At 45.2% G+C, this 21,935-nt stretch overlaps 1 protein-coding gene across 2 annotated transcripts in view; it reads left to right on the plus strand.

Moving 5' to 3' along the window:
• Positions 1-21,935, plus strand: part of SH3RF1 (SH3 domain containing ring finger 1) — a 211,547-nt gene that overhangs the window by 163,799 nt on the left and 25,813 nt on the right. The window contains exon 6 of one of the 2 annotated variants that reach the window (XM_075347241.1): positions 2,628-2,738. The exons of the other annotated variant lie outside the window; for it this stretch is intronic. Within the exon in view, the coding sequence (XP_075203356.1) occupies positions 2,628-2,738 (111 nt within the window). The remainder of the gene's footprint in view (positions 1-2,627; positions 2,739-21,935) is intronic. 2 annotated transcript variants of the gene reach the window in all.

Genomic DNA, 21,935 nt, shown 5'->3' on the forward strand with positions numbered 1-21,935 from the left:
GAACGGTTGCACCCAGAAAGTGAAGTGATGGATCATCAGATTCAGAATGCCCTTGCCTACATCATGCTGGTCTCAGATGAGGTAGCAAACACCTGCTGACACATTCCCTTTAAGGACCAAGCCACTTTGTATGTTAATGACCAAGCCTCATTTTTCAATTCTAACCAACATCACTTTATGTGGGAACAACTCTGGAACACTTCAACAGATCTCAGTGATTCTGACACTGTTTTGTAATGACATATTGTACTTTATGTTAGGGGTAAATTTTGCTTGATATTATTTGCATGTATTTATGAAAATATTGAAAATCTGTGAAAAAATTTGAAATGTTCAAAATTTTCAAACGTTTTATTTTTATGCCCTGAAACCAGATAGTTATAAAAAACAAAATTCTTAATAAATAACATTTCCCACTTGTCTACTTTACATCAGCACCATTTTTGAAACATATTTTTTTGTTAGGAAGTTAGAAGGGTTAAATGTTTATCAGCAATTTCTCATTTTTCCAACTAAATTTACAAAACCAATTTTTTATAGACCACATCACATTTGAAGTAATGTGAAAAAATTCCAGCGAGAAAATGACACACATTGAAAAAGGAGGTTGATTCGAAACATGTCTGGACCTCTATGATGTGGTGTCGGAATATTCCTTATTTTGTTTTTATGCACATAATGTAATGGAAATATATTATTTTATGGATTAATTAAAGTCTTGGTTTTTAGAAGATTTTCACGCTGGAATTTTTTCACATTACTCCCAATGTACCCCCCGTTTGCTCACCAGGATCCGTGCTGGAGAGTCTTCTAGATGGGGTGAGCTGATCCTTATTTGTCTGTTTTTGTGTACGTCACATTTGAAGTGACTGAAAGGCGTATGTCATAAAAAACACCCAAAAGTGACACCATTCTAAAAACTGCACCACTCAAAGTGCTCAAAACTACATTTAAAAAGTTTATTAATCCTTCAGGTGCTTTACAGGAATTAAAGCAATGTGGAAAGAAAAAATGAACATTTTATTTTTTCCCCACAAAAGATGTTGCTTTAGCCCCAAATATTGCATTTTCACATGGGTAACAGAAAAAGAGTGAACCATATAATTTGCTGTGTAATTTCTCCTGCGTATGCTGATACCCCATTTTTGGTGGAAAACTATTGTTTATGTGCACGGCAGGGCTCGGAAGGGAAGGAGCGCCATTTGACTTTTGGAACACAAAATTGGATGGAATAGATAGTGGATGCCATGACATGTTGAGCCATGAAAATGGGAAATTATTACACAATTTCTTAAAACATGACAATACCCTATTTGTGACTGTACAGTAACGTTTGGTCACAGCAAGACTCTCGGGAAGGAAGGGGCGATTTTTGACTTTCACACTTAAAGATGTAGTGGATGATGAAGATATAAAGCCTGAAAATCAAAAGTTCAGAACATTGTTACTCTTTTGTTTGTCACTGTACAAGGAAAACTCGGTGTAAATGGTCAGCGTAGTGCACAGCATAAATGTGAATCAAGCCTTACTGTGATCTCTGAGAGGCAGAATGAAGAAATCAAAAGCAGATCAATAATTGGTTTTATTTATTTTTTATTCTGTTCACACAAAAACAATTGTATACAAAAAGTGTTGGTTTTACATTGCTGTATTCTGAGAGCTATAGCTTTTTTATTTTTTTTGCTGACAGTGCTTTATGGTGGCTTATTATTTGCGGGACAAGATGACATTTCAGCTAAACCATTTTTATTTCCATTTGTCTTTTTGATCACATTTTATTCCACTTCTATTTTGGAGGTATGATGAAAAAACTTAGTTTTTTGCCACAATTTTTATTTTTTTCTACGGTGTTCACTCTTCTAGAGGTTGAACATGTTGTTCTGAATGTGGCAATATCAAATATTTGTACTTTATTTTTTTATTTTTGTTTTTACATAATTACTCATATTTATCAGTGTAATATTTTTTGTTCTTTATTTTTTGGGAATTTTTTTTTTTGTTGCTTTTTCATAATGTTTGCAATTTTTTTTAACCTGTTTTAACTTTTTTACTTAGTCCCTCTATGGGCCTTTAACTTTTATTATTTTGATCACTGGTCTCATGCACTGAAATAGACATGTATTGCAATACATGAGACCTGTCAGATTACAATGGCAGAACGACTGTTAGACCCTGCCTATGGCTGGGTCTAATAGGCCACCATACCTGGCAAATCAGGAGGTCATTGTTTGACCTCCAGCTACCTTGACAACCATTGGCTCCCTGTGATTTTGTTGCAGGGGTGCCGATGGGGGTGAGAGATAGAGCCCATTCCCTCTCAAAACCTCCTAAATTTTGCAATCGCGGCACCTAGATTAGATATTTGTTGGTGAAGATATTCGATTGATGAAAATTAGTTCCTCAAATAAGTACTTTAGATTTATTAGACATGCATTGATATACGTATATATATGTAACCCTTATAGTGATAAATAATAATAGCAATCATCAATATTTTTATCCCCAATGTTTTCTTTAGAGCCTTCATTTTTACCAATGCTGGTTAAGCAAATTTCCGTATAGTGATAAGCAGCCTGCTGAAGCATAATTGGTTATTTATTTGTGTCCTTGTGTTTTATTTCTGTCAGGTCCATATCAGTACTACAGGGCTTATTGTGACCCCACCCCCGAGCAGCCCTGTGGTCACTGGCCCTGCATTTACATTTCCACCGGAAATCACCTACCAAGCTGCTCTGGGAGTAAGTAATAGGCGTTAAGAGTTTCTGCTCTGGGGTACATTCTGGACTTCAACTCTTCTCTGCAAGCTAGTATTAAAGGGGTATTCCCATCTCCAAGATCCTATCTCAGTATGTAGTAGGTGTAATAATATTAGCAAATACCTCCAAGTATAATTGTAGTATAATTCTCCTGATTAGCTATGTCACTCACCTCGTGTGCAGGGCATTGCAGTACTTTAGGTATCCATGGCGACAACCTCCAGCAACTAACTCTCACTATATGAGTGGTCTTAACTATGGATACAAGCTGCAATAAGCTGCAATGCCCTGCACATGAAGTAAGTGATATAGTGAATCAGAAGAACTATATTACATTTCATATTGGAAGTATATGCTAATATTATTATTATACCTACTACATATACAAAGCAAGAAGGCCTGCGGAGACACCATCACATGTTTCTCAACGCTGGCAGGAAACTAGCCAGGTCTTTCACCGGGAAGGAATAACCACGGGAAGGGCAGTCTCCAGTCAAGGAGACCACCTATGCCAAACATGGTATCCATCCACAGACAGCCGTTTCGGGGTATTTGCCCCTCATCAGTGTGGAGTAGGAATCTGGCTAGTGGGACATTGCCTAGTAAAAGACTATGTGAGCAAGGATGGTTGACCTTAGGGAGATCAACATCCACCACTGCGGAGACACCATCACGTGTTTCTCAACGCAGTGATTCTAGAGCAATGCCCCCTGGGAAATATTCAAAGCAATTGATTAGATTAGAATAGATTCCTACTCCACACTGATGAGGGGCAAATACCCCGAAACGGCTGTCTGTGGATGGATACCATGTTTGGCATAGGTGGTCTCCTTGACTGGAGACTGCCCTTCCCGTGGTTATTCCTTCCCGGTGAAAGACCTGGCTAGTTTCCTGCCAGCGTTGAGAAACATGTGATGGTGTCTCCGCAGGCCTTCTTGCTTTGAATATTTCCCAGGGGGCATTGCTCTAGAATCACTGCGTTGAGAAATACGTGATGGTGTCTCCGCAGTGGTGGATGTTGATCTCCCTAAGGTCAACCATCCTTGCTCACCTACTACATATAGGGATAGGATCTTGGAGATGGGAATACCCCTCTAAGATTATTCTCACTGCTGGGGGTCTTTCCTTTGTTCTCTCTGTCTTTTGCCTCTTATTTGAACTTTATGGTGCTGGGTCCTTTTTCCTCCTCTCGTATCGATCTTACTTAAATATAAGATATTGTTAAAAATGTTCTCCTTTTTTTGTTGTTTTTATATGGAAATATTTTTTAGCTTTTTTTTATAGGAGACCCTCCAGTTTTAATTTTCTCTGCTGTACAACTCAGAGGAAATTGAAGATTACATTTTTTTCTCATGGAGGAAGCAGTAGGCTTTAGAGCCTAAGAGGGTTTTCATGTAGTCTTGCTTTTTTAGAAATCAGTAGGCTTAATATATATTTTTTGAAACCAGATCTAAATGAATTGGAATTCCCTGCAACTTCCCCTCTCCTTGGTGGGATCGCTCTATCTAATTACAATATATGAGGGTAGTGCATGTAATGGCGCTCCCTAATATATGAGCTACAATACCGCCAGCTTTAATTTAAACGACCACAGTCATCTGTCTGGAAATACCAGATACATCACACAGAACCCAACCTGTCCAAAGCACTCAGGGCTTTCTACTTAAAGTACACTTAGGTAAGTTTAATTTGTAGAATTAGAACAATCAGAGGTAATATGATATCGCTGTGCAAATACTTGTCCACATGTGGCCGCATTACAATTTTACATCATAAATTCAACAGACATTGGAGTGGTGATATACAGAAAACCAGTGCACAGGAGACCTGGAGCGAGATCCACTGGAAACCGCTATGTGTCAGGAGATCCGCCAAAAAACTATCCTGCCACGTTCCGTTCTTTATCACAGATGACCCCACATTTCCGTGCATGGATGCTGTGCTCACCAATACTAGATCTCATTGACATCAGAAACGAAGGGTATTTTAGGTTATGTGCGCACACAGCGTTTTTTGACGCTGCGTTTTTGTGCGTTTTTGGTGGTAAAAAACGCATCTGCGGCAAAAACGCACCGGTAAAAACGCATGCATTTCAGTGCGTTTTGGAATGCGTTTTGCTGCGTTTTTGATCTCTGCATTTTGTTGCGTTTTCCCTATGCATTGCATGGGTGAAAAACGCAGGAAAGAATTGACATGTCCATTTTTTTTTTTGTTAGCTCAAAAACGCAGCTAAAAAGAAAAAGTGTGCGGACAGCAAAAATGAAAAGTCATAGACTTTGCTGGGGAACCAAAGTCATGCAGTTTTGAGCCCAAAAACGCACTCGAAAAATGCGCAACATAGCCTTAGTGTCAGGATTTAGGGAATTTACCATTAATAGCTACATCAAAGATCACATACCGAATCTGCTTTTCCGAAGGTTGCAACTAATAATCGTGTGCCCATAGACAAGCCATTAAAAATCACACTAGCGATTATTTTATTTTTACATGTTTTTTTTTTTGTTTTTTTTACAGATATAATCTTTATCCGATGCTCTTTGGTAAAATTACTGGTTTACTCTGTTAAACCCATTCTTGATCATTTTTTCCATTTTTTTTTGTGCTTTCGGGGAGTTTTCCTCTTCTCTTCATTTTTTTATTTGTCCATCAACATTACTATATCAAAGCTTGTCTTTTTTTTTTTTTTTGCATGATTTTACCATGTAAAATACTGAAAAATGGGAAAGAGATTCCAAGTGTGTTAAATTGGGGTAGAAATAGTCTCATCTCATTGCTTTTTCTATGGACAGTGTAGTGACTGGAACAAAAAAGTCATTTTTGCTTTTGGACTCACCCCCCCCTTTCATTATTTATATTTATTCTTTAATACTTATACTATAGTCTGCACTATTAATGTATGAATATAGTAAAATTACAGGTCCCCTATTTTGCTCATCCTTCAGCGGCGGAGCTTCATAGGAGGACCAAGATTGCAGTTACGCTTGCTTACCATGACAACCGATCAGATCCTCAAGATTCTGTCACGTTGGGGATGGTTGGAACCGGTGTGCCCACACATAGGCAATGACAACCTATAAATGCCACTCTCAGTGATTGACAATAACACCTAAATGGTTGAACAGCAGCTATCAGAGCTTGCTCCAGTCGCTGCTGTTACAGGCAGATGCTGGCTGAGTAACACAGTTGGCATCTGCCTGGTATGGTGAAGTCTCAGTTCCTGATCACACTCCATATATCCACCGTGACCACATGCTATAAATAGGTTATGTGGTTATCTGGTTAACATATTGTTTAACTTTTCTCACCGTAACCCAAAAAGTACTCTCTTGTGCAGAAGCCAGGGGCAAAGATTTTCCATTGAGCAATCAATATTTTCCCCTTTATAGCTGAGATTTACTGGCTGGGTAGAAAATAATTGGATTTTGGCTGCAATATTTATTGACCAGGATTAGATTATTTTCAAAAGTTAAAAATGATGACTGAATGGATCTAGAAAAGAAGATTGCCCGTGCTCCCGAGAATGAATTCATCATTTCTTTAACATTTACGAAGGTGGGATGCCGGATTCCTGTATTGACTGTTACTCCACTGCTTCTTGCCTATAGGCTGTAATGACTCTATATAACTCTTTTTAGGATTTGCTCTATGTATGAGCATTTTCCTGATAACATTAGGTTTCTGAAAATTAATGTCATTCTCATATCAGTGCGATTATTAATAATACGGGCCATCAATGACTCATAAGCGGGTAATTTGCTCGAGGAAGTAAGTGCAGCTGAGAGACTACACTAAATTAATAAGCAGAGAGCCTGCATGCAATTATTGTATTACATGAACTCCAGCCATTACTGCCTGCCAAAGGAGGCCATAAAAGATCACAGGGCTAAGTAGTGCTGAGCTACAAAGGAACTTGGATCTGCAAAATTAAATGTTAAGTAAATCTGTAAAATACGGTTTGTTATACAGACTGAGCTTTTTATGTTCCATTATACATATTCTTTGTGTAATGTTGTCTTTGGCTTCTGAAGTCTACTTTCCACGTTGTGCTGCTGTATACATGATTACTACCCAGCAATGTAAAAAAAAGCCTACTTAGCAATTATAGAGCTGTTCCAGGTGTTATATGGATACATCAGAGCATCCAGCATCAAAAGGGTTGTCTTGTCCAATGGGATAAAAATCAAATATTTGTATTTCAAATTTGAAAGATATTAAACCTTCTATTATACTGTATCACATTCTGCACCCCTGAGGAAGCCACCTCCTTTGGCGAAACACATGGGGTCCTCATTCCTATATATGATTCATTTTTTGAACCAGATTAACCTGGGTGACTATGCATATGGCACTTTCTTGCACATTATCACTGCCTACCTTTTTTATATTCTTTAGATACTGAAATAATATTATCTGTACCTGTGTGTTTTACTTTTTTTTTAAAATATTGGATAGAGATGAGTGGACCCGTGGTGGGTTCAGCTGGACTTTAGTTAAAGTTTGGTTTGGGACCCAGACTCCACCCGAACCCCAATGGAGGTCACTAATTGGGCAGTTCGGGTCTCCATCCACATACAGCCAGCCATAAACCGATTACATCCAGGGGCAAGTGGGCAGAGTTTTTCAAATTTTTGGGGGTTGGTTCACACTACATCTGATCATGCTATTGTTACCCCCAGTGTGAGCCATTCAAACACTGCAAAGCGGCTCGCACTGTGCTGAGTGCCGAGCGTACCCGAGCACAGCGATGCTCACGCAAGTGGTCAGCATACGTAAAGCATAAAAAAGAGTGAATCAGCTCACCACCATGTAGTCAAGCCAGGAAGGAAAATCCGAACGGTGCTCGTAGGTCAAGAAAGCTGTAGTCAATCAAAAAAAGGCGGATCCCCAACACAAAGAACGTCCATAGAAACTTGAAATAAAGTTAAAATTTAATTTTATTCCAATAATGGTTAAAAAAGCGGGAAGAAGGAATGAAACAGAACTCCTCCGATCTACTCGTTTCAGACGCGATCGTCCTTAGTCATGATCATGACTAAGGACGATTGCGTCTGAAACGAGTAGATCGGAGGAGTTATGTTTCATTCCTTCTTCCCGCTTTTTTAACCATTATTGGAATAAAATTAAATTTTAACTATATCAAGTTTCTATGGACGTTCTTTGTGTTGGGGGTCCACCTTTTTTTATTGCATATGTAAAGCACCCGAACTCTGTTTTGTTTTTTTTTTAAAGTCTGTGTTTGGTCCGAACATAGGGTTCGCTCATCTCTATTAATGTATACTATTTGACATCACTTTAGAACAGGGGTGGGGAACCTTTTTTCTGCCGGGGGCCATTTAGAAGTTTCTACCAACCTTCGGGGGCCGCACAAAATTATCAACTTGAAAATTACCCTCATATATTTGGTCAAACAATTAACTCACTGTGGCGGCTGGAGCTTGTTCTCTTTGGTGCAGCTGTAATATTAGGTGATATTGATCTTTTTGCTTTTCACAACTGCTTTTCCAGGTTTGAGTTGGCTGGGACTGCTGTATATACATCACAGAGGAGGGTTGGGAGGAATATAGATCACTGGGGAGGCTGGGGGCATAGACATCACTGGGGGGTACATACATCACTGGGGGATACATACATCATTGATGGGGAGCACAAACATAGCTGGGGGGGCATAAACATTGCTGGGGAGGGCTGGGAGGAATATACATCACTAGGGAAGCAGCAGGGCATAGACGTCACTGGGGATACATACATCACTGGGCAGCACAGACTTCACTGGGGGTATATACACATCACTGGGTTACACAGACATAGCTGGGGGGCACAAATATTGCTGGGGTTATATAAATAGCCGGGGGCAAACAGCCCTGGGGGATGCCGGAGGGACACAGACAGCCCTGGGGGCACAGAGAATGATGGGAGAGGCTGGAGGCACAGACAACCTGGAGGACGCTGGGGGCACAGATGGCACAGAAAAGGATGGGAGAGGCTGAAGGCACAGACAGAACTGGGAGAGTCTCGGGGCACAGAGATTACTGGGGGGGCACAGATCACTGGGGAGACTGGGGGGGACAGATCACTGGGGAGACTAGGGGGGGGCACAGATCACTGGGGAGGCTGGGGGGGGCACAGATCACTGGGGAGACTGGGGGGCACAGATCACTGGGGAGACTGGGGGGGCACAGATCACTTGGGAGACTGGGGGAGGGGCACAGATCACTTTGGAGACTGGGGGGGAACAGATCACTGGGGAGACTGGGGGGGGCACAGATCACTGGGGAGACTGTAGGGGCACAGATCACTTTGGAGACTGGGGGGGGCATAGATCACTGGGGAGACTGGGGGTGGGCACAAAGATGACTGAGGGGGCACAGATCACTGGGGAGACTGGGGGGGCACAGATCACTGGGGAGGGGCACAGATCACTGGGGAGACTGGGGGGGCACAGATCACTGGGGAGACTGGGGGGGGCACAGATCACTGGGGAGGCTGGGGGGGGGCACAGATCACTGGGGAGACTGGGGGGGGCACAGATCACTGGGGAGACTGGGGGGGCACAGATCACTGGGGAGACTGGGGGGGCACAGATCACTGGGGAGACTGGGGGGGGGCACAGATCACTTTGGAGACGGGGGGGCACAGATCACTGGGGAGACTGGGGGGGCACAGATCACTGGGGAGACTGGAGGGGCACAGATCACTTTGGAGACTGGGGGGGGCATAGATCACTGGGGAGACTGGGGGTGGGCACAAAGATCACTGGGGAGACTGGGGGGGCACAGATCACTGGGGAGACTGGGGGGGCACAGATCACTGGGGAGACTGGGGGGGGGCACAGATCACTGGGGAGACTGGGGGGGGCACAGATCACTGGGGAGACTGGGGGGGGCACAGATCACTGGGGAGACTGGGGGGGCACAGCTCACTGGGGAGACTAGGGGTGCACAGATCACTGGGGAGACGGGGGGGCACAGATCACTAGGGGGCATAGATCACTGGGGAGACTGGGGGGCACAGATCACTGGGGAGACTGGGGGGGCACAGATCACTGGGGAGACTGGGGGGGAGGCACAGAACTTTGGGGGGGCACAGATCACTGGGGAGACTGGGGGGGCACAGAACACTGGGGGGGGGCACAGATCACTGGGGAGAAAGAGGGGCACAGAGCACTGGAGGTACAGAGCGCTGGGGGCACAGGCAGACCCGGATGAGCTTGGAGGTAGTTAGAGAACTGGGGGAGGCTGGGATCACTGAGCGCTGGAGGTGGCTGCGGGCACGGAGAGCTCTGCCGCCGGGCACAGAGAGCAACAGTCGCCGCCACCGGGCACAGAGAGGACCAGCCGCCTTCGCCGCTGGGCACAGGGAGCCGCCGGGCTCAGAGAGGAGCAGCCACCGTCGGGCACACGTAGCCGCCGGGCACAGGTAGCCGCCACCGGGCACAGGTAGCCGCCGGGCACAGGAAGCCGCCGCCACAAACCGCCGGGCACGGGGAGCCGCCGCCGCAAACCGCCGGGCACAGGGAGCCGCCACCGGGCACAGGTAGCCGCCGGGCACGGAGCTGCCGCCGCAACCGCCGGGCACAGGGAGCTGCCGCCGCAAACCGCCAGGCACAGGGAGCCGCCGCCGCAAACCGCCGGGCACAAGGAGCCGCCGGGCACAGAGCCGCCGCCGCAACCGCCGGGCACAGGGAGCCGCCGCCGGGCACAGGGAGCCGCCGCCGCAAACCGCCGGGCACAGAGAGCCGCCGCCGCAAACCGCCGGGCACAGGGAGCCGCCGCTGCAAACCGCCGGGCACAGGAAGCTGCAACCGGGCACAGGGAGCCGCCGCCGATACCGCCGGGCAGAGGGAGCCGCCGCCGCAACCGCAGGGCACAGGGAGCCGCCGCCGCCGGGCACAGGGAGCCGCCGCAACCGCCGGAAACAGGAAGCCGCCGCCGGGCATAAGACCTGGGGGATGATTGGCAGTCAATCCTCTCCTTTTGATTTTAGCGCCCCTCACGCCGACCCCACCTACAAAGTACGTCCTCACGTAGGCAGTGCCAGCGTGGGGACGTAGTCTTTCAGGTATTGGAAATGCAGCGTTCAGCATTGAGCGCGCTGTGTGGGGTTTTAAAGGGCCAGCAGCCAGTAAGATGCGGCTGCCGCTCCAGCACTGCAGTCCCCGGGAATCAGCCCGGGGGCCGCAGAAAAAGTCGTCGCGGGCCGCATACGGCCCGCGGGCCGGAGGTTCCCCACCCCTGCTTTAGAAGGAATGTCTATCTAGATTTCTTTCAGACATTCATTATAGCTTCTTGGCTCTATTGGGTATCATGCCAGTCATGGCCTAAAGACAGGTTCTGGCACATTGTGTGCATTTTTTAATGTTCGCATTTGTTTTGGGTAGGCTTTTATGTGAAGGGTTCATATTGCTAAAAATTAGGTAGTGCAACCGATCTTTTGTACTGGTATACCCTACTTTATTTTTTTCACTATATTTGAGCTACTTGACACACTGTATTTGGAATCCAATCTTCCAGTGCAGTAAAGAGCTTGACATCATTCACAATTTTATTTTTTTTTTGTTTTAAAGGTTTAACAAAAAAAAAGCAGAGATGACATGCAAATCAACAGATCTTGTTCTTTGCTATTGGAGTTACAGTAGTTATTACTGCATGACATATGTGATGGATCATATTAGTACCCCAATGTATGTATATGAGGTCTGTTTGGGTGACCATCATACATATATGGAAACCTAACTGAAGGAACCCCATGGTACTGTGAAGTTGAGAACCTCCAAAGTGCAGCACTTTGCAGCCCTGATTGGCACTGTCATGAAAAGGATTGAACTGACAATAATGTCTTTCTGAAACTTTTGTATTAAAGAGACATTGTTTTTAGGGGAGAAGCAACATGGAAAGTTACCGTTCTCTATTTGCTGGATATATAATCAGACCCTTCAGTGTGTGATCAGCGGAATTCAGAGATACAGTGTCCCCATAGAGGAATATGGGCTCCTTATTCACCTCTGTGTGAGATGTGCTTATTTTATCCTGTGCATTTACACTTGATGTTACAGGTATCATTACCAGATATCACCTATACAATTATCTTCCAGCTGTGTTCTGTATGTAGGATATTAAAATAAAGGCCGGAGAGCCCCCAGCTACAGTGTGCTCAAGATCTATAATTCAGCAGTATATTGTAGAGTAGACAAAAGACTGTGTAATAAGCGTAAATGCACCAGAGCACAGAAACAATTACCCCAAAGCAAAGACCAGGGGGCATTTGGAGAACTACATTGGCTTTTGTTTACTATAAAGTGTCCTTTTAGGTACACAGGCTTTATATTATGTTTTTTTATTGTGCCATATCAGAGTATGAGTGCAGCAAGGTCCTCCACCCCCCAAACAGTTAATGTCAGGGAAAACATGGACATGAAATGAAGATTTTTTTTCTTTTCCAATGCCAGCAGCATTCTCCCAGTACTGACATGCTTATAGACATTTTGCAATATAATGTCCAATTCTAATGTAATGGTATACGTTATGACAGGGAAGGTTTGGCCTCTGAGTCCCCTATCAATGCTAAGGTCCTTAAGGTTCATTGCGTCACAATTTTCTGTAAATCAGATGGGTAGGAGAACTATGCCATTACCATGTTTGTTGAGAACCTTCTTAAATTGCCATCTGCTCTATTGCAATTCTTCAAGCTGTGTTTGATCATTGAGAAACCAGGACGAGGGACAGTAAGAGAAATAATTGTTCATTTTGACCGTTATCTGTTCTGTAGTTTAAAAGTGCCAGTTAGTGGGAGCTGCCAACAATCAATGGTGTTTGAGTGTGACCCAAGAGAAAAAGATGGATGAGATAGGATGTCCATATACCATATCCTTTATTACTTCCCTGTCCGTATTGGATTCCATCCATCTCGGCTTAGCTCAGAGTGTGCATGTGTAAGCAATAAAATGGTGTTTTTCTGTTCCCTTTATTTTTTTTATATATATAGATATCAGCTATGGGCTTGTTATCTAAGATGTATGGCCACCTTCTTCTATGGCCAGCTTCAGTAGAGCTGGCTACACTCATAAGATAGCTGTTGGGTGACTGCTCCTTTGGCAGACAGCTATCGCTCCCTACTCCCTCATATACAGATATGTTTGGGCAATCATTCATGTTTTTTCAATTGTGAGAGAGGAAAAACCTGCAGTCAGTCACCACTGACACCATCTTATCTCCTTTGAAAACAAAAGTTCTGTATTTTTCGCTTTATAAGACGCACCTGATTATAAGACGCACCCCCAAATTTGGTGAAGGAAAAGAGAAAAAAATGTTTTTTAATGTTAAATGGGGTCCGTCTTATAATGCCAGTGTCCATCTAACAAATCATATAGGGTATATGTCCCTCATAGCCCCCCCATCCTAAAATTAGCCCCCTTAATCTGGATATGGCACCCTTATATTGAATATAGCCCCCTTGTGCTGACACACGTCCCCCAGTGATGCAGTGGTGCCGCATGTCCCCTATTGATGGCGCATGTCCCCTATTGCTGCACATGTCCCCTATTGCTGCACATGTCTCCTACAGCTGGCACAGGTCTCCTATAGATGGCACACGTCTCCAACAGCTGGCACAGGTCTCCAATTGATGGCACACATCCTCCTGTGCTGCCCATGGCCCCCTATGGATGGCATACGTCCCCCTGTGCTGCCCATGGCCCCCTATGGATGGCACAGATCCCTCTGTGCTGCCCATGGCCCCATATGGATAGCACACGTCTCACTGTGTTGCCCATGGCCCCCTATGGATGGCACACGTCCCCCTGTGCTGCACATGGCTCCCTATGGATGGCAAAAGTTCCCCTGTGCTGCCCATGGCCCCCTATGGATGGCACACGTCTGCCTGTGTTTGATATGGCCCCCATGCTGCTGCCCATAGTAAAATAAAAAACTATTTATCTTCTCCAGCGCTGTGCTCCCTCATGTCTCCCTCCGTGCTGCTGAGCTCCTGCACTTTCTGGATCCCGGTGCCGGTCATGTGATCGGCACAGCAGAGTGACATCATCTCTGCGTACCTGATCACAGTGGCAGCAGGGAGACCGGGGAGACACCAGGAGATCAGCACTGGAGGTGGTAAGTAAAGAGTTTATTTTACTATGGGCAGCAGCATGGGGGCCATATCTAACACGGGGGGGGGGGGCATGTGCCATCAAAGGGGGGCGCAGGCACATATAATATGCGCTGCTCCCCCAGCCCATTACCGCGGTGCGGTTTCAGCACCACGGTGATGGACAGCGGCAGTGCATATTATATGAGAGGGAGCAGGAGATCTCCCGCTGCCTCCTGCAGCCTTTACCAGCCTGCCTCAGCCTCCAGCACCGCTCCAGAGCTGCCCCCACCTCCCCTTGGCCCTGCAGTATATAATCCGTATATTCGGATTATAAGACGCACCCCCTACTTTCCCCCAAAATTTGGGGGAACAAAAATGCGTCTTATAAAGCGAAAAATACGGTACCTGGTATTGAAATTTTAACTACCCAATCTTTTTATCACCCAACATCATCCGTCTATGGAGAGTCGGGAGCCCCCCCCGGATACACCAGATGGTTGTCTGGTCCCACTGAAATCATTGGTTGTTCATGACTTCATCTTTTGTGTATTGGGGCTTTAATAAGACTCTGTCATCCATGTTTTTGTCACTTAATCTGAGAGCAACTTAATGTAGCAAAAAGAGACCCTGATTCCAGTGATGTGTCATTTACTGAGTAGCTTAGGGAAGTTTTGATAAAATCACTGGTATATCAGCAGAACATGATTAAAGGACTAGTAATCCAGCTTACATGTAATTAAGCATATTCATGAGCTCTGTATAACCCCACTGATTGGCAACGTTCTGTGTACACTATACATGGGCAGAAAGCTGTCACTTTGTGTGAGTAGTGTTAGGTTGTGTACGCACGCAGCGTTTTTTGGTGCAGCTTGTGTTCTCAAAATTGCATGTCTTTCCTTCTCCCAGCAAAGTCTATGAGAATTCAGAAATGTTGTGCACATTGTTTCTTTTTTCCTTGCTGTGTTGGGTGAAAAAAAAAGAAGCAACATTTCAATTATTTGTGCATTTTTGTCCTGCGTCTTTAGCCCGTTCTGCCATTGATTTTAATTGAAAAAACACATGGGACAAAAACACAAAAAACCATGTGGGTTTTTTTATGCGTTTTCTGGCACAAGGTGTGTTTTTGGGTTACAACACAAAACTGCAGCGTACGGACATAGCTTTATACAGAGCTCAGCATCCAAAGAACTGGGAGAACAGCAGCAAATATAACCGTGACCTTCTCAAAATGACACCAAGCAGCTCAGTAAGTGACACATTACTGGACTCAAGGTCTCTGTCCCTACATTATGCTGCTCTCAGATGGGGGTGCAAAATCCTCTTGACAGACTATCTTTAATAGCTTTAATAAATACGTTTAAAACAAAGGAAGGAGAGAGCAACACAATAAGCTAGTAACAGGTGAGAGCAGATCTTCCAAGGATTGACTCGCATCTTTAAATAACCAGTTATGTGAGAGGAAAGCAGCCCTTCAAACATCAATAACAGGTTATGATCAAGCATCTATGGGGTTGATGACGATTCCATAGAGGAGCTGAAACACGGCATGTCTCTGAAATATGGAGTGCTACGTTCTTCTCTTCTATTCACATTGGATGGCTGTCGGCCAAACGACCCTTCAGCCAACAGCTATCTCTCCCGGCTCCCCCATGCACAGGAACGCTATGTTCTCTTTGAACATTAGGAACAAAAGATTTGGTCGAATTAATTCCAAACACCCCATCCTTATTACCCCTATATAATCTATTGGGGGACAGTCAGAAGTCTTACATACATATTAGATGGTAGGCCTATCCTGACAAAATCAGTGGGTTCTGACGACTTTTATCTAATGTGTATGAGGACCTTTAGTTAAATACTTGTTACCCTCACAAATAGAGGTGCAATTCAACATCAACATCCTAAATTGTTAAGATTCTCCATTTGTTTCCAGTGTCTGATACTGTAAAGTATAACCCTGGATTAATAGGCTTATTGGAAGCATACATCGGAGTTAAGGTCCAGTCACACTAAGCAACTTACCAGCGATCCCAACAACGATAGGGATCGCTGGTAAGTTGCTAGGAGGTTGCTGGTGAGCTGTCACACTGCGACGCTCCAGCGATCCCACCAGCAACCTGACCTGGCAGGGATCGCTGGAGCGTGGCTACACGAGTTGCTGGTGAGCTCACCAGCAACCAGTGACCAGCCCCCAGTCTCCTAGTTACAGCACACATCAGGTTAATTAACCCGATGTGTGCTGCAGCTAAATGTGCACAGAGCAGGGAGCAGCGCACAATGCTTAGCGCTGGCTCCTTGCTCTCCTAGTTACAGCACACATCGGGTTAATTACCTGATGTGTGCTGCAGCTAAATGTGCACAGAGCAGGGAGCAGCGCACACTGCTTAGTGCTGGCTCCTTGCTCTCCTAGTTACAGCACACATCGGGTTAATTACCTGATGTGTGCTGCAGCTACATGTGCACAGAGCAGGAGCCGGCACTGACAGTGAGAGCGGAGGAGGCTGGTATCAAAGGTAAATATCGGGTAACCAAGGACAGGGCTTCTTGGTTACCCGATGTTTACATTGGTTACCAGCCTCAGCAGAAGCTGGCTCCCTGCTCACTGCACATTAGTTGTTGCTGTCTCGCTGTCACACACAGCGATCTGTGCTTCACAGCGGGACAGCAACAACTAAAAAATGGCCCAGGACATTCAGCAACAACCAACGACCTCACAGCAGGGGCCAGGTTGTTGCTGGATGTCACACACAGCAACATCGCTAGCAACGTCACAAAAGTTGTTCGTTACCAGCGATGTTGCTAGCGATGTTGCTTAAGGCCCCGTCACACTAAGCAACATCGCTAGCAACATCGCTGGTAATGAACAACTTTTGTGACGTTGCTAGCGATGTTGCTGTGTGTGACATCCAGCAACAACCTGGCCCCTGCTGTGAGGTCGTTGGTTGTTGCTGAATGTCCTGGGCCATTTTTTAGTTGTTGCTGTCCTGCTGTGAAGCACAGATCGCTGTGTGTGACAGCGAGACAGCAACAACTAAATGTGCAGGCAGCAGGAGCCAGCTTCTGCTGAGGCTGGTAACCAATGTAAACATCGGGTAACCAAGAAGCCCTGTCCTTGGTTACCCGATATTTACCTTTGATACCAGCCTCCTCCGCTCTCACTGCCTGTGCTGCCGGCTCCAGCTCTGTGCACATTTAGCTGCAGCACACATCAGGTAATTAACCTGATGTGTGCTGTAACTAGGAGAGCAAGGAGCCAGCGCTAAGCATTGTGCGCTGCTCCCTGCTCTGTGCACATTTAGCTGCAGCACACATCGGGTTAATTAACCTGATGTGTGCTGTAACTAGGAGACTGGGGGCTGGTCACTGGTTGCTGGTGAGCTCACCAGCAACTCGTGTAGCCATGCTCCAGCGATCCCTGCCAGGTCAGGTTGCTGGTGGGATCGCTGGAGCGTCGCAGTGTGACAGCTCACCAGCAACCTCCTAGCAACTTACCAGCGATCCCTATCGTTGTTGGGATCGCTGGTAAGTTGCTTAGTGTGACTGGACCTTTAGTGTGACTGGACCTTTACTTTTATTTTACGACTTGTAAGTGGGCAGACACTAGAAGAATGCCTGACATTTAGACATCATAGATTAGTATTACACAGTGCAACTGAAAGCTGTTATCATGTGTAAGAAAATAAGGGAGCACAAAAATTCTTGAAACGGAATGGCTTTGATTTGTGGCCAGATCCGTCGTTGGAGACTAAATAGAGCCAGTCACCTATTTGCTAAAATTAAAGCTACGTTTGTCTGTCGGTATCCAAAATACTTGAGCTTTTTCCAGGATATCTTGAATGTTGGCTTATGGATCACTGTGAATGTTCCCAAACAAATCTAAACAGGAAAGATAATGACTGGGTTCGATGTTAACCCTAGAAGTGCAGTCTGTGCTGCTTCGGAAGCGTATCCCTCCCATGAACATGAATGGCTTTTGGTAATAGACATATCAGAGCTGTCTGTGTTCTCTTTTATACTTAACGTTGCTTATTATGTTACAAGTAGAACATGCAAGCAACTGGAAGAAAGCTGGCAATGTTATTTAGAATCACATAGCCGAATGCAATTATCTTCTAGAATAGGCAGTCAAGAAGAAGACAAATGACGGTTATTAACAAAGCCCGGAGGTGTTGAGCTGCCATGTGGATTAGAATATTTTATCTAGATTATTATTTTTACATAATGTATAATTCCGATTTCCTTAATTAGATTTAGTCTCTTCTTTTTTTTTGGTGAAGATGTAGCGTGGAATTAGGCTTTGTGTCCTTTGTTTTGACGTTGCCTCTTGAGTCTTGGTACTGAGACTCTTAAAAGACTGATGCTTTATGGATGATCATCTCACAACTGTATTACCGGTTTACAAAGAGAGTCTTAGAATATGCCTTTTACTTTGTTTCTATACTTATACATTTTAAAGAATGGAAATCTGAATAAGCAATTACAAAAACACAACAGTGCTTGTATGAACAATAGCCGCCTGTAGATCAAAGAGGAATCCTTGTCTGTTGCTTGGTGTATCGGTTTCAGGTATAGGGCAGTTAAGGTGCCGTGATTTGGGGACTAGTTTTAGAATAGAACGGAAATGGAAATAACCCTGCATTGTAACAATGCTTTGAAAAAACTAGAATATTAACACTTCTATTTTTTAATGCATTCTTATTTTGCAGCATGATTTCCCCACTTGCGTAAAACACACACACACACACACACACATACACACACACACACACATACACACGCGCACACACACACACATAGTGCTGTATTTCAACACATTTTTTTTCAAACTTCTGCTAGAAATTTTATTTCATTTGAGGGTTGCAGTTAATTGCAGATTTTAGTCCAAGGAGATCAGGACAGGCTCAGAGGATTAGCTGGATGGTTCCTGGGCTTTTAATTAAAGGCCCCGTCACACTAAGCAACATCGCTAGCAACATCGCTGGTAACGAACAACTTTTGTGACGTTGCTAGCGATGTTGCTGTGTGTGACATCCAGCAACAACCTGGCCCCTGCTGTGAGGTCGTTGGTTGTTGCTGAATGTCCTGGGCCATTTTTTAGTTGTTGCTGTCCTGCTGTGAAGCACAGATCGCTGTGTGTGACAGCGAGACAGCAACAACTAATGTGCAGTGAGCAGGGAGCCGGCTTCTGCTGAGGCTGGTAACCAATGTAAACATCGGGTAACCAAGAAGCCCTGTCCTTGGTTACCCGATATTTACCTTTGATACCAGCCTCCTCCGCTCTCACTGCCTGTGCTGCCGGCTCCTGCTCTGTGCACAGATAGCTGCAGCACACATCAGGCAATTAACCCGATGTGTGCTGTAACTAGGAGAGCAAGGAGCCAGCGCTCAGTGTGCGCTGCTCCCTGCTCTGTGCACATTTAGCTGCAGCACACATCGGGTTAATTAACCTGATGTGTGCTGTAACTAGGAGACTGGGGGCTGGTCACTGGTTGCTGGTGAGCTCACCAGCAACTCGTGTAGCCACGCTCCAGCGATCCCTGCCAGGTCAGGTTGCTGGTGGGATCGCTGGAGCGTCGCAGTGTGACAGCTCACCAGCAACCTCCTAGCAACTTACCAGCGATCCCTATCGTTGTTGGGATCGCTGGTAAGTTGCTTAATGTGACTGGACCTTAAGTATGAAGTACACTGATCAGTCATAACATGTAAATGACTTGCCTAATATAATCTAACACACCTCTGACTGTTATTAACTATGTAGGCTAAAGGCTGCTTTACACGCAGCGACATCGCTAGCGATGTCACTCGTAAAAGCACCAACCCCCGTCGATTGTGCATCACGGGCAAATCGCTAACCGTGGCGCACAATATTGCTAGGACGCGTAACACGTACTTACCTTCCTAGCGACGTCGCTGTGGGCGGCGAACAACCTCTTTGTTAAGGGGGAGTTTCATGCGCCGTCACAGCGACATCACACAGCGGCCCGCCAATAAAAGCAGAGGGGCGGAGACCAGCCGAATTAACGACACGCCCACCTCATTGCTGGAGGACGCAGGAATGCTGCTGTTCGTCGTTCCCGGGGTGTCACACATAGCGATGTGTGCTGCCGCAGGAACGACGAACAACCTGCGTCCAGAACGAGCAACGATATTTTGAAAATGAACGACGTGTCAATGAGTATTTTTGATTAACACTCGCTCATAGGTGTCATACGCAACAACGTCGCTAACGACGCCGGATGTGCGTCACGAATTCCGTTACCACCACGACATATCGTTAGAGATATCGTTGTGTGTAAGACCCCCTTAACACCTTTCTATCGTAGCCAAGACTATTACCATTTTTAAAGGGAACCTGACAGCTCCCCATGCATCCCAAACTGCCAGCATGTGTTTATTTTTCTGCTAATACCCTTCCTAAGACGTCCTCTCTACTGTATATCTGATTCCAGTGTGTGGCAAAAAATTATTTTAAAAATACATTTGCAATATGCTAATTAGGTTCAGTCTAGTCGATGGGGAATTGGTTTGACCAGACTAGTCGTCTCCCCATGTTATCAAGCTAGTGTGGGTGTGATAACATGATTTGCAAGAGCCAGCATCACTTCAATCTTTGCAAATCTTGAGCCTGCTCTCTACTTTCGTCCTTTCATATCAGTGCATCTCTGAAGCCGGGTGTACAATTATATATACACTTAGAGAGTATGGTCTATTGAAATACATGCCTAGGAAGAGTTCAATATTTAAATTGGTTTATTATAAGGCAAAGTGTGATTGTTGGTAGGGTGTGGGATTCAGTAGTGGTAGAGTAGAGCTGTAAAAATTGCTTTCAGTGTTCTCCTTCAGGCTACTTTATTTTCGGCTCTTTTGTGAACAGAATGTTTCTTTGTGCTCTCCGGACATGCACAGTGCGCCTCTGTATCCGGGGTGCACTAATACTAACATGAAATGACAAAAGTAGCACGCATGCGCAAGATTTTCAGAAGAAGAAGTGACAATGGCTCTTCCTTATCATGTTATCACACCCACAGGTGAGTCTGACAAGTAGTCTGGTGAGTGTGACAGTCTGGTGAGAGGGACGTCTAATCTGGGGAGACCAACACCCAAACGATTAGGGGTACTTCACACACAGCGAGATCGCTACTGAGATTGCTGCTGAGTGGTTACTCGATATTTACCTTCGTTACCAGCCTCCGCAGCTCTCACGCTGCCAGTGCCGGCTCCTGCTCCCTGCACACGCTAAGTTAAGCGGTGTGAGCTGGTAACTAAGGTAAACATCGGGTAACCATACCCGATGTTTACCTTAGTTACCAGTGTCCGCAGCTTCCAGACGCCGGCTCCGTGCAAGCGCAGCGTCGCTTGCACGTCGCTGCTGGCTGGAGACTGGTCACTGGTGAGATCTGCCTGTTTGACAGCTCACCAGCGACCATGTAGCGATGCAGCAGCGATTCTGACCAGGTCAGATCGCTGGTCGGATCGCTGCTGCATCGCTAAAGTGTGAAGGTACCCTTAGTCTGATCCTAATTAGCAGAGTGCAAACAGATTTTAAAAATTCTTCTTTGCCATACACTGGAATCAGAAATTTAGTACAAAGGGCTTGTTAGGAAGGCTATTAACATAAGAATAAACATATGCTGTGGCTTTGGGGGAGATAGTGGACCTGTTAGGTTCCCTTTAACAGTTTGTGCTACAGTCACTCTTCTATAATATTGACCAAACTGTTCCCCACGAACATCATTGAGGCACTCATGACTGTCACCGGTCAATACTTTGTCCTTCTATAGACCACAGCATACCGAGAACACTCAGAAGACCTGCAACTGATATAGTCTTTTAGCCATCACATTGGCCCTCGTCAGAGTCACTCAGATTCTTACATTTGCCCATTTTTCCCAGCACATTAACTTCTAATGCAAAATATATTGCACCCATTGACAGGTGACACTGTAACTAGATAAAAAACATGTTTTACTACTTGTAGATTTAATGCTATAGCTAATGACTATCATCTACGACTTACATCACACACACTTTATAGTGCTATAGAAACATCTGGACCTGTATAATAATTGGACAGCGATACAAAAATGATATATTCAC

The sequence above is a fragment of the Anomaloglossus baeobatrachus genome, chromosome 1 (genome assembly GCF_048569485.1).
Source record: "Anomaloglossus baeobatrachus isolate aAnoBae1 chromosome 1, aAnoBae1.hap1, whole genome shotgun sequence".
NCBI lineage: Eukaryota > Metazoa > Chordata > Amphibia > Anura > Aromobatidae > Anomaloglossus > Anomaloglossus baeobatrachus.